Here is a 12542-nt window from a genome sequence, read left to right as displayed (position 1 = left end):
TGTACAGCCATATCATCTGCTGTACAGCTATATCATCTGCTGTACAGCTATATCATATGTTGTACAGCTATATCATCTGCTATACAGCTATATCATCTGTAGTACAGCTATATCATCTGTTGTACAGCTATATCATCTGCTGTACAGCTATATCATCTACTGTACAGCTATATCATCTACTGTACAGCTATATCATCTACTGTACAGCTATCTACTGTACATCTATATCATATGTTGTACAGCTATATCATCTGTTGTACAGCTATATCATCTGTTGTACAGCTATATCATCTACTGTACAGCTATATCATCTGTTGTACAGCTATATCATCTGCTGTACAGCTATATAATCGGGTGCAGTGCACACATCAAGTTGTAGGGAGAGAGGATTGACATGTATAAGTATGCAGCCCCAAAAATTGTGATGATCAGGAATATTACTTTGCATGCTCACCAGCAATGGGGCATCAATCAACAATTACTTGCATAGGTTTACTGGTATTTTGGTATGTCAAAATTGCTTGAAATTGAATAAATAAAAATGAAGCTTGGATTTGGAATTTGTTGTTAAAATCAATTATTACGCAATCAAAATATTGTAGACAAAATAAGGAAAAGAGATGTCTGGTAGTCACAAGATTTTGTGACCTTGGGAGTATAAGGCTCTATCTGCACTAAGCAAAGTTCTGAGATATTGAGCATCAGTTTTAACTTGTGCTCCCTCTCCGGCCTCTAGGTCACCAGGCTGCTCGTTAGGGAGCACACCTGTCACCAGCGTTAGGCGCATAATGACACTCACCTGGACTCCATCACCTCCTTGATTACCTGCTCTATATAAGTCACTCCCTTTGGTTCCTCCCCCAGTCATCATTGTTTCTGTTCCCGGTTCATGTCTGTGCACTGCTTTGTTCATTTATTAATTCAATGTATTCACTCCCTGAACTTGCTTCCCGACTCTCATACATCGCTCCATCCGAAGTGTTTTGTAGTGAGTTCTTTTTAGGGGCGTGCATTAGAAGATAAGCTTATGGTTCTGAAATGTTAATGTATGTTCAGCCATAAGGTTCTTTTTGACACTTCTAAATTAGACATATTCAGTTCTTACGACTGTAGCTATTTGAATACATAAATGATATAATTTGTATTTTACCAAAATAGTCAGAACACATCAAATACATTAAGACATACATTATGATCATTAGACAAATGACTGTCATCACTGAACAACGATGTGACCTCACAGAATTGTATAGTTTACATGTTTTCACTTAAAATGTACTTTTTCAAAAAGTACAAACATATGAAGAACCATCTAAAGATCTATTATATGTGACTAACTCATTTCTGACATGTCAGATAGAACCTTATAGTTCCAAGACCAGGATTTGTAGTTGGAACAAGTCATTGCATGTATAGATTTGTTTACCTGACTTGTGACTTGACTCGACTTTCCCTTAGAATGCACGACTTGGACTGGACCCGAGACTCGACCTGTTCTTTCTGGGACTCGACTTAAGACATGGAACTTGGGACTTGAGACTTGCTCATGACTCGAATAATAGTGACTTGGGCCTTCCTCTGCAAAAAACCCACTTAGGTCCCCACAATGCTGCTCTGACAGAATACACACACACACACACACACACACACACACTGAATAGTACTCCAGCTCTTTATGTCTGTTTAGGCGCTGCCGTACGTGTGCCTGCTTATCGGCATGCTGTTCTTCATCTATGCCATCATCGGGATGCAGGTGAGTAGAGACACGAAGAAAAACAAGTCAAAATGAATGGTCATTTTTACAGATCAACATGAACTTTATAAAAAGCACCCAGGGAAAGTGACACTTGCCTGCCATAGGGTGGTGTGTGAGGTTGTGCATTCTCCCATATTACCTAGGATGCTGACACTTTGTTGTTTGTCAGCTGTTTGGGAACATAGGGATGGAGGAGGAGGAAGGGAGCGCCATCAACGAACACAACAACTTCAGGACTTTCTTCCAAGCTCTCATGCTGCTCTTCAGGTGTGTGTGTGTGTGTGCATGTTTACATTTGTGCGAGCCTGTGTGCACAGTACATGCATACGTGTGTCTCCAACGTGTGTGTATTTGTATAGGAGTGCCACGGGCGAGGCGTGGCATGACATCATGCTGTCGTGTCTTGGAGGGAAGCTCTGTGATCCTCTGGCAGGGAACACGGAACCAGAGTGTGGCAGCCAGTTTGCCTACCTCTACTTTGTGTCCTTCATCTTCTTCTGCTCCTTCCTGGTGAGAAGCACTAGCTGTCTGTCTTTCTCTATTCCCCTTTTAGTCATATTTTCCCCCTTAGTGTCGGTTATAGGATTGCAAAATCCCCTAAATCCTAGTTGGAGGATTCCCGGAATCAGGAGGGAATAAGTAGGAATTCCAGAATAGTCCAACCACACTGCAAAACCGGATAGGTTCTGGCTACTCAAACATTTTTAGGAAACCGATTAACTAAAAAAGTGAAGTTAAGAAAGTTAAATAGCTGAAGTTAACAGTACTACCTTCATATGTGTAATTTTATGTAAGGTATTCTTAAATGTAACGCTCCCACCATGCCTCCAATAAGCCATGCCTCCAATAATTTCCCAGTGTGCCTGGCCTTTTCGATTGAATTGTAGAGTTACCACTCATGACTGTATTTGTTACTGTAATGACAGAGACATGGTTGTTGAATTCGTAAATTTTCAAGCCTTTGGTCTTCACCAAGAGAGTTCCTAGGCAAATATTATCATTATTATTGAACCATTACATGTATCACAAGGCCTTATACAGTGGCCTGAAACTCTTAGATTACAGGCCACATCAGTCATGCAAAAGTAGGTTTGCAAAATTCCACAAACTTTCCCCAAAAAGTTTCCAGTAATCCAAAAATGTGCAACCCTAACTGTAAATCACATTATGCTGGCTTGCAAAGTGATTTGTAATTCCTATTGGGATTTAGTCAGCGTTAGACTATCCAACAGTTGAAATGTGTATTCACCCACAACCTGCATTCATATTGACTGCCAGGGTTAAGAACTGTTATGACTTCTATGAATGGTGAGTGGAGGAGTCAAGAGCAGAGAGCAGGTAATTCCGTAAGTGGATATTTTATTCCAAAGACAGCGGAGACACGGACATGCAAAACACAAGGGCGCATGTGTAACGGCGTTCTTCGTTTGTTGAAAGAGAGTCGGACCGAAATGCAGCGTGGTGGTTAATCATGATCTTTAATGAAAATAAGTACGATACATGAAAATAACTATATATAAACAAAACAACAAACGGAACGTGAAAACCTATTACAGCCTATCTGGTGAAACTACACAGAGACAGGAACAATCACCCACCAAATACACAGTGAAACTCAGGCTACCTAAATACGGTTCCCAATCCGAGACAACGAGAATCACCTGACTCTGATCGAGAACCGCCTCAGGCAGCCAAGCCTACACTAGACACACCCCTAATCAACCACAATCCCAATGCCTACAAAACCCCCAATACGACAACACAATAACCCATGTCACACCCTGGCCTGAACAAATAATTAAAGAAAACACAAAATACTAAGACCAAGGCGTGACAGCATGAAACAACCCGTCCAAAATAAACAGGACTAAAACTGTCTGGAAAAATAGAGATTACACCAATAAACAGAGAACAAGCCCGCACAATACCCGCGGGCCTAGTGCCCTTAAATAGCCTACAAACAAAACTAACTCAAAACAGGTGTAACCAATTAGACCCAACTAACAGAAACAAAAGGAAAGGGAATCGATGGCAGCTAATAGGCCGGCGACGACGACCGCCGAGCGCCGCCCGAACAGGAAGAGGCACCATCTTCGGCAAGATTCGTGACAAGAACAGTGGGAGGAAACGACCTAAGCCATTTAAACTGGAACAACCATTTCGGTAACAAGTGCAAAAATGAAGTGATTGGATTAGAAACAATTATATTTCAATGTACATGCAAAAACACAGATATTAAAAAGAATTCCAGAAAATCTACCTGTAGTAGAGCATGCTGGGAAAATGTTCATTTGTTATCATATTTTTTAAACATTTAGTTGATGTGACTTCTAATTTACTTTTGAGTCAGTACCACATAAACATGTTAAGTAATAATGACTTTTTAATAAGTACAACTTAGTATTTGAGTTAAAAATGCTGTGAGGTTTACAGTGCAGGATTTCCTGAAAACCAGGGAATTTATTTTGCAACGCTAGTCTGGGCGGCAGCGTAGCCTAGTGGTTAGAGCGTTGGACTAGTAACCGGAAGGTTGCGAGTTCAAACCCCCGAGCTGACAAGGTACAAATCTGTCGTTCTGCCCCTGAACAGGCAGTTAACCCACTGTTCCCAGGCCGTCATTGAAAATAAGAATGTGTTCTTAACTGACTTGCCTGGTTAAATAAAGGTCAAATAAATAAAAAAATAAGTGCACACTTGCTTGGCTGACATAATACTGTGTAATAATGTGGCTGTTTGTGTTTTTAGATGCTGAATCTGTTCGTTGCTGTCATCATGGACAACTTTGAGTACCTGACCAGAGACTCCTCCATCCTCGGCCCACATCATCTAGACGAGTATGTCAGGATATGGGCTGAATATGACCAAGCAGCTTGGTGAGTGACACACATGAAAACATCACATAGAAACACACACACACATGCTGTATATATATTTATATAAATATATATACGTATATACACACATATCTTACACATGTGACGCATCACATCAGCACCTCATGATAAAGACTCATATACTGAACATTTATAATCTGGGAGATTTAAAAACACACATACACACACGATGCCAATGGTTTCTTGTTGTTTTAATGTGTTTACTTTTTCAGAGGTAGACATCACCTCTCATGTCTGTGTATCTCTGAGCGTTAACTCCTCCTGGACTGTGTACAGTAGCATTGTATAACTTACTGGTGTAACCTAAACACTTCTAACGTGTCCTCAGGCTAGGCTCTAGTTCAACCCTGGCACTAGATCTCATTAGCCTGTGGTAAAACTGATCTAAGTCCAGTCTTTGGGAACATCAGATGAAAAGAGTGGGAGTCTGGGAGCTGTACAGTAACCATGAAGTAAATTACTCCACAGTTATAAAGGACAAGAGTCATAAAGGATATAAAGGCCAAGTCTCCTGTAGTTGAACTGATCCCAAATCAGTCTAAAGAATCCACACAAGACAGCAGCTGTAGGTGGGATCATGGATCTGAGCAGTAACCTTCTCAGTGATCCAGTTATCCCTCCCTCCCTGTGCCCTCTCTCTATCTGTGTGTGGTTCAGACCCCCACCCCACCTCCACCCCCTCTGGAATCTGCATACTGCCAAAACTTACTGTGGCAACAAACCTCCCCTTTACTGTACTGTATATTCAACCCCCGTGGAACCTGAAACACGCTAAGTTTCCTAGTATCTGTATTCCAGTGCCTGTTATCCTTCTGCTGTCCTGTAGTCTGCAATGTAGAGGGAGAGAAGAAGAGAAGAAGAGGAGGGAGAGAGATTGAGGGAAGGAGGTAGAGACACAGTAGTGGGGGAAGGGAAATTGAGAGAGAGAATGAGAACGACTGAGATGGGTAGGAATATCAAAGTAATCAGAATTAAAAGGTCTTGGTAACATGGTGAATTGAGATAAAGACAGGCATGGAAGAAAACAAGGAGGATTTTCTGGAGAGAAGCGAGGGAGGGAAGGAGGGAGGGGGGAACAGAAAATCTATGGGGAGATGGGCCTCTGTATGACAAGTGGCTATTACACATTAGGCCATTTAGCATTCACATGCATTTCTAGTTAATGATCTATTCCTTAATTATACTCCACACACAACCAATTACTGGCACACACCACTGTTGGCAGAGAGGGGGAAGGGAATGAACGAGGGGAATGAGAGCGAGATGGGGATGGGTTCTATTAGGAGGAGGAATTGAGAGAGAGACATGGGGATGGGTATTGTTAGGAAGAGGAATTGAGAGAGACATATATAGGATGGGTTCTATTAGGAAGAGGAATTGAGAGAGAGACGGGGGATGAGTTCTATTAGGAAGAGGAATTGAGAGAGACGGGGATGGGTTGTATTAGGAAGAGGAATTGAGAGAGACGGGGGATGGGTTCTATTAGGAGGAGGAATTGAGAGAGAGACATGGGGATGGGTATTGTTAGGAAGAGGAATTGAGAGAGACATATATAGGATGGGTTCTATTAGGAAGAGGAATTGAGAGAGACGGGGATGGGTTGTATTAGGAAGAGGAATTGAGAGAGACGGGGATGGGTTCTATTAGGAAGAGGAATTGAGAGAGAGACGGGGGATGGGTTGTATTAGGAAGAGGAATTGAGAGAAACAGGGATGGGTTGTATTAGGAAGAGGAATTGAGAGAGACGGGGATGGGTTGAATTAGGAAGAGGCATTGAGAGAAACAGGGAGGGGTTGTATTAGGAAGAGGCATTGAGAGAGAGACGGGGGATGGGTTGTATTAGGAAGAGGAATTGAGAGAGACGGGGATGGGTTGTATTAGGAAGAGGAATTGAGAGAGACGGGGATGGGTTGTATTAGGAAGAGGAATTGAGATAAACAGGGATGGGTTGTATTAGGAAGAGGAATTGAGAGAAACAGGCATGGGTTGTATTAGGAAGAGGAATTGAGAGAGACGGGGGATGGGTTGTATTAGGAAGAGGAATTGAGAGAAACAGGGATGGGTTGTATTAGGAAGAGGAATTGAGAGAGATGGGGATGGGTTGTATTAGGAAGAGGAATTGAGAGAAACAGGGATGGGTTGTATTAGGAAGAGGAATTGAGAGAGTTGGGGATGGGTTGTATTAGGAAGAGGAATTGAGAGAGACGGGGATGGGTTGCATTAGGAAAACAGGAACGATAATAGACAGGAAGTGGTTAAACAGAGAAGGGATAGGCTGAGACAATGGTAGGAACAGGGAAAGACTGCAGTGTCATTGCAGAAGAAAAGCACTACAGCTCAAATGGGTGACGGGCAACAACAATGTGTGTGTGTGTGTGTGTGGTGTGTGTAGTATGTGTGTGTACACCGTACAGTAATTTTGCTGTTATGATATCTTGTTTCTTGTCAATCTTGTGCTCTTCTTTCTTCCCATTGTTCTCTCTTGTCGTATCTGTCCTCTACGTTTGTTCTAACTCCTCCTGTTCTTTTTGCAGCGGTCGCATTCATTATAAGGATATGTACAGTTTATTGCGAGTTATCGACCCGCCTCTTGGCTTAGGAAAGAAATGCCCCCATAGAGTGGCCTGCAAGGTTTGACTTCCCCTACAAATCCTCAACCACACCTGCTACAGCATCCAAGAATGGAATGAGTGTCGCTTATCTGATCTGATTGGATTTCATTTTTGTTATACTTTCTCTCTTCTTCTTTATTTTGCCCATTTCTACTTGCATTCTGATCTGAAAGGAGAATGTGTAGGACAATGCAGACACCCAGACGCATGACGTTGTGCACCACTGAAATGAAAAATAAATAAAACACTTATAAGAGTTTGATTGTGAAGAAAAAAAAAGAATTCTGATTGTTCTCCTTTGGTCATTTTTCTTTGTGTTGTTTTGCTTGCTGTTGAACCACGGCTAGGTGCGGTGCTAGACACACTGTGGGATCTGTAGCATTGCATTGTTCTTGGGAGGGAGGACAGAAACTGCATTGACACCCCACCCTCATCATGGTATTGCCCAGTCCCAGCAGTGGAGCTCAGTTCTTGCCTCTGAAGTCCTCTGCTCTTCTATGCAATCCCTCCCTTCCCACTTGCATAGAACTATATTTTACTTCTACTAAAAGTCTCTAACTCTACTCAACTCCGCTCCTCCTCCTCCCTATACCTCCTCTTATCTTCTACAAGATATACACCATCGCCCGCTCAGACCAGTTCTACCCCCCCTCACCCCGCCAACTCAGACCAGTTCTACCCCCCCTCACCCCACCCGCTCAGACCAGTTCTACCCCCCCTCACCCCGCCAGCTCAGACCAGTTCTACCCCCCCTCACCCCACCCGCTCAGACCAGTTCTAGACAGCCTCACCCCGCCAGCTCAGACCAGTTCTACCCCCCCTCACCCCGCCAGCTCAGACCAGTTCTACCCCCCCTCACCCCGCCTGCTCAGACCAGTTCTAGACAGCCTCACCCCGCCAGCTCAGACCAGTTCTACCCCCCCTCACCCCGCCCGCCCGCTCAGACCAGTTCTACCCCCCCTCACCCCGCCAGCTCAGACCAGTTCTACCCCCCCTCACCCCGCCCGCTCAGACCAGTTCTAGACAGCCTCACCCCGCCAGCTCAGACCAGTTCTACCCCCCCTCACCCCGCCAGCTCAGACCAGTTCTACCCCCCCTCACCACGCCCGCTCAGACCAGTTCTAGACAGCCTCACTGCGTCTCTCGCTCTCAAACCAGCCAAATAACTTTGTTTTTGTTTCTTTTTTCTCCTCTCTACTCTTTGCTTTGGTCTCTCTTTCGCTCTCATTCTCTATCTCTCTTTCTATCTGTGTCCCCCTCTCTTCTCTCTCTTCCCTCACTATCTCTTTCTCCCCCTCTCTCTTGCTCTCTCTCCCTCCCTCTTCTCCTTCTCTCTCTACCCTTCTCCCACCCCTACTCTCTTCTCTTATTCTCTCTGCTCTCTCTCTGGTTGGCTGTGGTTGGCTGTGGCTGTTCTGGCTGTGGCTGTGGGGGGCGTTGGCTGTGCTGCGCTGACATGCAGTGGCAGGATCAGTTGCAGGGATATGTATGACATGCTCAGGCATATGAGCCCTCCGCTAGGCCTGGGGAACAGGTGCCCGGCGCGGGTGGCCTACAAGGTCAGGACCCCCTAGAACCAGGGGGCTTAGTGCCTCTTCCTCCGCTTTACTGTGTATCCGTAGTGTTGGTGTGTTCTTCTTCTCTACACATTTTGTTTCTGATATTTTGCTTTATCTCCATTTTCTCCTTCTCTTTTGTTATTTGATGGAGGGGAGCGCTGATGTCGTTGTGGGGAATGGGGAGGAGGGATGGAGGGTAGGGGCGAGGGGCGGGGGGGTTAGGGTCAAGGGACAAAGGTCAGACAGGTTTATCCACAGGAAGGGGTGAATGGAGGGAACTTCTCAGCTCTTTTGCACCGTGTATACTGACGGAAACACACACACACCTTTAAACACACGTATTATCAAACACAAACACCCACACGTTGTTTTTGCCAGTCAAAGCTTTACAAGAATCTGAGTAGAGTGCAGAGTGGAATAGAATACATCAAATCAGCTGTGGTAACTATAGGAGCTTTGACTCTAAACAGGTGTGTACTTTAGGTGTGTACATTAGAGTGTACATTAGAGTGACCTCTAATGTATACTAGTGGAAAAATATTAAAGATATCTATTTATACAAAAATATATATAAATGTTTGGCCAAGCTGGCAAAATAGTGTATGCACACAGCTAAACACACATGCACAGACAAAAACACATACATACACACACCAGTATGCGTGTGCAGCCGGGCTTGGAAGGTCCGCAAGACTTCTGTCCTCTGAGTCTCTCCGTCCTGTGGATGGCGCTACTGCAAACACACACACACACAGGCACACACACGCACGCACACACGCACAGGCACACACTCAGACACACACACACACACACACACACACACACACACACACACACACACACACACACACACACACACACACACACACACACACACACACACACACACACACACACAGAGAGAGAAGCAGGTCTCTGTCTTTACTTGTACAGTAGTCCAACATATACAAATCAGGATGTATTTTCTGGGTAGAGGACAGAGAGCTGAATATAGTTTGTTGTCTATCTAGTTGGTTGTGTAGTTTGCTAACCAGTTAACTGTTATCATTGCCACAGAATAACGTCTAGCCTCTTTTTCGTAGTAGAATCTCTTCGGCCCTGTAGTAAAATCTGCAAGTGAATCTGTTCCACCCGTCCCCGTTCTTCTGTCAATGCAGTTCTACTCTGTTTCCAGTCCCCTCCTCTTCACATGCTGTCTCCTCCCCTCCTCCTAACCCGCCACTCGCATGCCTGCCCCTTCACCCCCACCACTACACGGGCACTACCATTACCTCTCTCACACACTGTCATACACAGTCACACACACACCGACTCACACTCATGCCCGTTAAATACCCTTATATTCCTGTGAAATCCTTCAGATATTCTAACACACACTCATATACCCAACTCATTTGGTTGTCACCAACCCTGGTCCTGGAGAACTAACAGTTCTCTGATTCAACTAATCAAGGTCTTGCTGATTAGCTGACCAACAGAATCAAAGACAGAAACCTGTCCTACACACCCTCTCTCTCAGACCGGGGATGGTAGTGACCACTGCTCTAATATAACCTCATACCCCCTATTATAAACCTTACAACACATTATGACACCCTTATGACACATTATGACACCCTTATGACACACACGTGTCCCTTCGTAGGCAGATCGCTGTGAGCCTCAGGGGCAGCTAGCAGAACAGTCTGTAGGCACAGAAGATCTCTCTACTGCCAGAACTTACTGTCCCTCAAACCCTCCTTATCCTCCCAGCTGCTCTCCCTACCTGCATCTCTGCTAATCCTTACCTCTACCTCGATCTCTAGCATCCCTCTCTCCGCATCTCTCTCTCTCTTTCTATTCTTCACTTTGCCATTTCTCTATCTTTCTATTTCTCCTTATATGTCTCCCTGCCTATCTCTCTCCATCTCTCTCTCTGCATATCTGCATCTCTCTGTCTTTCTGTCCTCTGTTTATTCATTCCTATCAGCTCAGCTCATCTCTCCTCTCCCTGCCTCTGCTTTATCCTCTCTTTTATCTCTCTTCTTCTTCTCCTCCCTCCATTTTGTCCCTCAGTCCTAACAGCCTCCCTCCTGAAGGATATAATATAACCCCTCCTTCAGACTTTGACCTCTAACCTTTCATCCCCCACCACCACCACCTCCATCTACTGTGTCAGGGGGTAACCATAGCAGTCCAGTCTTTGAAAATACCTCTCTCCCCTTTCCCTGTGTAAACTGTCATCTCTAGGTGATGACCTTAGTTTGACATTAAAAACCCCCGGCCCCCCTTCTTGCCCTTCACCTGTCCCCTATCCCCCACCCACCATCACTACTTACCGGCCCAATGAGAGAGGTCAAACCCTCACACTTGACCTTCACCTCTGACCCACAGAATAATGTCCCCTGTATGTGTAGTGTTAAATTCTCACCCCCACTCTCCTCTGTTCAGTAGAGACAGACAGTAGTCTTCAGGCAGGATGCTGTGTTACAGACTCGACCAGCATGTGTGGTGGTAGATCTTTATTTTATTCTATCACTTTCAACCTCTTTTTCTTATCACTCGCTGTTTATCTCTCTGATGTCTTTTTTCTCTCTCATCCTCCAACCTCTTCTCACCCTCCAACCTCTTCTCATCCTCCAACCTCTTCTCATCCTCCAACCTCTTCTCATCCTCCAACCTCTTCTCATCCTCCAACCTCTTCTCATCCTCCAACCTCTTCTCATCCTCCAACCTCTTCTCATCCTCCAACTTCTCCCTTCTTTTGCTTTGAAAACGGTCTCTAAAATGCCACTCACAACCAACCCCCCTCTCTCTTTTCAATTATTTTCTGATAACGAGATTATTTTTCCCCACCCCCTAACACTTATTGTATAGCCCTCCTCAGGCCTAAGGCAGCCTAACCTAGAACCTCAGCCCATCTTACCTTTAAAAAAATGTCTTGATCGGCTGAATTCTGTTCTCACGCTCACCTATTAACTCTGTCAGGCCCTGCACCCATTATTCATTGAGAGATCAGAGGATTTGAATAGAGCTTTACAGCTCTATTGTCTCTGTATGACAACAACAGCCCTTCATCTAATATCTCCTATAGATGTAGCACATGTAGTTTCAATGATGTCATATCCTCCTGCCAGTAACCACTACTAAAGCCAAACAGATAAACATGATTGTATTATTAAACCACACAGAGGATGCTTTCTGTGTGCGGCTGTGCCACTGCTTGTCCTGTGATGCATTATGTGTCTGCACCGCATGTTGCATGGGGGGGACAGGGGAGGATGGGGTATGTGTCACAGGGTTTTGGGGTAGGGGAGCGGAGTGCTTGGCATGGTCTTGCTGCATGTCTGGGATGTCGCCGTGACAACGGTTACTGCGAGCCTGTCTCACACACTCTAACGTCACGTTGTCTGTGTGTGTTGTCTGTGCATGTGTGTGTGTGTTGGCTCGTGTCCATTTCTCTTATATTGACAAGACCAGAAGATGGATAAAGGATAAATTAAAATGATGACGTTCCCCTCCCCCTGTCCCTCACTTTTGGTTTATCGCTTTATGGCCTGGTCTCTGTTGAACTCTGTGAATCTCCAATCCGCTACGGGGAGCTCTGTTAGTGGCAGCCAGCTGTCTGCTCTTACTGATCTAGAATCAGATTAATATCCCATAATCCTGAACTAAACCATTCAAGGGGAAAACGCACAAAGCTGACATTGGATCTAACTTAATCTTACACCCTCTATCAGAG

The 12542-nt window shown here is 44.8% G+C and overlaps 1 protein-coding gene across 1 annotated transcript in view; it reads left to right on the top strand.

Moving 5' to 3' along the window:
- The window catches only part of LOC109887500 (voltage-dependent P/Q-type calcium channel subunit alpha-1A), a 167363-nt gene that overhangs the window by 122144 nt on the left and 32677 nt on the right, over positions 1-12542 (top strand). Inside the window, 5 exon segments of the mRNA XM_031828066.1 lie at positions 1688-1753; positions 1926-2023; positions 2116-2266; positions 4502-4629; positions 7185-7281. Of these exon segments, the coding sequence (XP_031683926.1) occupies positions 1688-1753; positions 1926-2023; positions 2116-2266; positions 4502-4629; positions 7185-7281 (540 nt within the window).

The sequence above is a fragment of the Oncorhynchus kisutch genome, linkage group LG6 (assembly GCF_002021735.2).
Source record: "Oncorhynchus kisutch isolate 150728-3 linkage group LG6, Okis_V2, whole genome shotgun sequence".
Lineage (NCBI taxonomy): Eukaryota > Metazoa > Chordata > Actinopteri > Salmoniformes > Salmonidae > Oncorhynchus > Oncorhynchus kisutch.
Note: the sequence above shows the minus strand (reverse complement) of the source record. Positions and strands in the feature narration are given on the sequence as shown.